Here is a 3,943-nt window from a genome sequence, read left to right on the forward strand (position 1 = left end):
GTGTCCATTTTCTATTATAGAACTAGAAGTGTCAATTTGTGGACTTTATTACATCAGCTCTACCAATGTTTGGACCTTTTTTTTTTTTATAATAAATAAAAGTGAACCAATGTTTGAACCTCAAATTACATCCCAATGCCAATTAAGACTTTTTTTGCTATATAGAAATCTGGATTTTTGTGATGTAATCACCAAGTCTGTAGTTAGATAAACAAGACCATATTATAAGCATGAGAATTAGTCTAGGAAAACAAATGTTTTGAGAAACTACACTTCTGGAAATAGTTTTGAACTATCTTACATAAGCTACAGCAATGTTTCATCCAGGAAAAAGCCACAGTTTTGGAACTAGATTAGTACAATGTAAAATCTACATGTTGATCTTACGCGAAATGAACCATATACCCTGCTCCTTTTCTTCTGCCAGTCAGTCACCTTTAGTAGCCAGATGTGGTCGTCAATCTTTCCTTATACTCCTTCAATTCCTTCTGGTATCTTTCCTTGTCTTTCACCCCAATGTTTTGATACACCTGTATGTATAGATTAACAATCAGTATAATTTTGTTTTACTGATTAAGTATAAAGTAACTACGCTTCAATCTCAAGCAAATTGGAGCTGACTATATGAATCCTATGTCCATGTCGGTCATTTAAAGGCCATATTCCAATATTATGCAAGAGTTAGTTTCTCATTCTCAATTTATGATGAATCCTCACAGTACATAATACAAAACGATCGAGTTTGAGCATGCTTACAGTTTTTTCTTCAGGAGATAGATTGTTCCAAGATTCTCCAATCATCTTAGTGAATTCCCTCTCTTTATTTGGATAAAGAGATTTGAGCATGGCATGTTTTTCAGCAAAGAAGAAGTTGTATCCACTCCTATTAGGCTTCGGGCGGTTAGGGTCTCCTCCTTTCCTCCTCCTGTTCCTCCGTCCTGAATGGTGGTGAGGTGGCGGATTGTAAGGTACAATCGCATTGCATGTTTGTGGAGGTAATTTGGAAGAAGATGATGAAGCTGGTTGTTGTGGATGGTAAAGTACTCCATTGAGAACTTCAGATCCCATTTTGATGGACACCAAATAACCACAGTCAAATTTGGCATCAATTGTCCCTTCAGCTTGGAAACACATTGACCCTAAATACACAAGAAAATACAGAATAGCCAATGTGAAGCTCATTGAATAATGCTGTAACATTTTAAAAGAAAAAGAAAATGTATGAAAGACACTCACCAGTGCTACTAGACTAGTCTTGATTTGTAATAATGTAGTAACAATATAACGTAGTGGTTGCTAGGACTCTTCAGAAATATCCACAGGTGTGTGGGATTCTCCAAAAATTGCGCATTCTTGGAGAATCCGACACGGGTGCAACAACATTTTGGAGTCCGAGCAACATTGAGGGACAGCATTTGGTTCCTCAAAAATCTTAGAGCTGGTTAAATGTGTTCCAATCAATAATGCTAAAGGTACAAATTTACTTTATGTGTGTAAATATTTAATATGTACTCAAGCAATTTCTTTTAAATGTTTACTGTATTTTGAAGAATTCACATGAGAAGTAATATTTTGACACGACTTTTAAAAATCTAGAACTCATAACATATGACACGTGACAGAATGTAGCTCCTCTAGTTACTCTCCTCGAGGCAATAGCGATGAGATCGAGAAAGAGCAAACTCGAGGAGAGATGAAAATTGAATGTAGCTTCTCTAATTACTCTCCTTGAGAGAATGGCGAGGAGATTGAGAAAGAGGATACTCTCCTCGGGGGAATAGCGATCAGATTGAGAAAGAGGAGACTCGAGGAGAGGTGAAAATTCAATACGTCTAGCCTAGTAATAACACATAAATGTGGTTGCACATTTGAAATAAATAATAAGAAGAAAAAATCTAGCCTAGTAGTAAAAGATCAAATCCTTGAACTAGCTGGTACTTATAAATTCATAATCCGCTTCAAATATTTTAAAAAAAAAAAAATCATAAGAGAACATTGATGGGGGAAAAAAAAAAACTTAGTACAAAAGAATTAACACATTTGAAATTTTACTAACCTGGAGATTTATCAATCAAGGGAACTTCATGTCTAAAGAAGTAAACTTGTTCAAACTGATGTAGCAAAGTGAAATAATGTTTCCTCAATGCATATGAAGCACTTGTTGTGGTTGGAGAAAACTTGAATACTGAACTCACTTCTCTCCATTTCTTGTCTGTCACAACCTATATATATAACTTACCTCTTTAAATAAACAGGTACAGTAACAAGATTTATATAAATGAAATAAAATGTAAGAAGAAAATAAAAGAGAAAAAGACGTTTTAACCTTGTCAAAGCCACCCCTTTTTGTCACCTCTACATAGAGAACATACAAATCAAGATCCTTTCCTCCAATCACAGGAACCCTTAAACACAAAACAAAAAAACAAATCAAAGATTAAACCAAACAGAACCCTTCACTTTTTAAAAAGGGAAAAAAAGCCAGTCAGTGGTGGACTCAAAATCTAAATGATGTAACCAGACTTAATAGAGTGAGACATTTAATTTAATTTAATTTATACTTATTTTTCACTAGTAACTAAATCGAGTTATAAATGTGGTGCTAAGTTAAGACCTATAAACTTTAAATTCTAGCACCATTACTGTACATATACAAGGTTCCATATAGAAATATTAGTTCTGACGAACCCGCAAAGCCATGATTGAATCCGCCAAGGTGTGTCTAAGTTGAAAAATGCAGTAAATATTTTTTTTCTAAAAAAGGAAGTACAACAGTAAATTAGTACTGCCTGTCCCAATTCTTGTGGTACGTTAATTCGGACATAAGATTTTTTTAATTTTTAAAAATAAAATTTATATATTTAAACACATAAATGACGGTTAAAGAAAAATTCGGACTCCAAATTCGAAAGATGTCACATAAGACTTTTTAATTTTTTTAAAATAAAATTTACATATTTAAAAACTTAGCAAGAAGGAGTACTTAAAAAAAAATACGTAAATCACGATCAAAGAAAAACTCAACCTTGAAATTCAAAAAGCAACACATAAATTGAGACAGAGGGATGCTTACGTGTACTTTGAGCCCATAACAGAGTGAAAATTCTTGAGACATTCCTTGAATAGATTTGGGTCATTCACAATCTTCTCATGTGAAGCCATTGGTGGAGGATACACTTGTTTGTTGGCCTGAACTATAGCTTCTTGAGACATCATTGGGTTGCCGGAAAATGAAGAAACCGGTGAACAAAGCTAGCTTAGTTAATGGTTTGGGTGTAAACTTTGAGGAAAACAGTAATATGAAGAAAGGTATATAAAGAAGAGATAATGAATAAATACAAAGAGATATTGGAGTTTTTTAGACAAGTGTTAGAAGCATCGGTTATATGCAGAGAGTTTTTTAAATTTGGCTTCTTGTTCAAAGCCAAACCAAAAAAAAGAGTCTCAAAAGCAATTGAATCTCAGTGGGCAAAGGCAAAGTACATTAAATTTTCAGTGACTAATACTTAAATCTTATTCATTAATGACATTAGATAGGATGGTATGAAGGTTTTAGATTAGAGTAAAAATTAGTAGGCTTTTCAATTGGATCAGGTTTGGTGATAGTCTAGAACATCGTGTCTATCATAATATTAGTTTTGTTATGTAGTTTCTTCCTTTTGATATCGGTTAACATTTATCGTTTATTGTGTTGTGATTATCGCACTATTTTATTATTGTTACTATATATTCTTTTTATTATGTATACTCTTTACTGCTTTCTTTATTAGTTATCATGTTTTATTTACTCCTTATTTCTTATTTTATAATTATTTTGCTTTGATGCACTCGAGGTGAGGTTTTCGGGAAACATTATCTTTATCTCCATAAAATAGGGATAAGATCTGCACATATTTTATTCTTTCAAAATTATATTTGTGAAATTACGTTCTGTATGTTGGTT

At 33.1% G+C, this 3,943-nt stretch overlaps 1 protein-coding gene across 1 annotated transcript; it reads right to left on the minus strand.

Moving 5' to 3' along the window:
• Window positions 1-203: 203 nt before the first annotated feature.
• On the minus strand, window positions 204-3,597 carry LOC132602578 (high mobility group B protein 9-like). Its single transcript, XM_060315398.1, has 5 exons — window positions 3,074-3,597; window positions 2,327-2,405; window positions 2,057-2,222; window positions 757-1,139; window positions 204-530 (listed from the first exon to the last, which is right to left on the minus strand). The coding sequence occupies exons 1-5, from the start codon at window positions 3,214-3,216 to the stop codon at window positions 438-440; spliced, it is 864 nt and encodes a 287-aa protein (XP_060171381.1). The 5' UTR covers window positions 3,217-3,597; the 3' UTR covers window positions 204-437.
• Window positions 3,598-3,943: the final 346 nt, after the last annotated feature.

This window comes from Lycium barbarum, chromosome 7 (genome assembly GCF_019175385.1).
Source record: "Lycium barbarum isolate Lr01 chromosome 7, ASM1917538v2, whole genome shotgun sequence".
In the NCBI taxonomy this organism is placed as follows: domain Eukaryota; kingdom Viridiplantae; phylum Streptophyta; class Magnoliopsida; order Solanales; family Solanaceae; genus Lycium; species Lycium barbarum.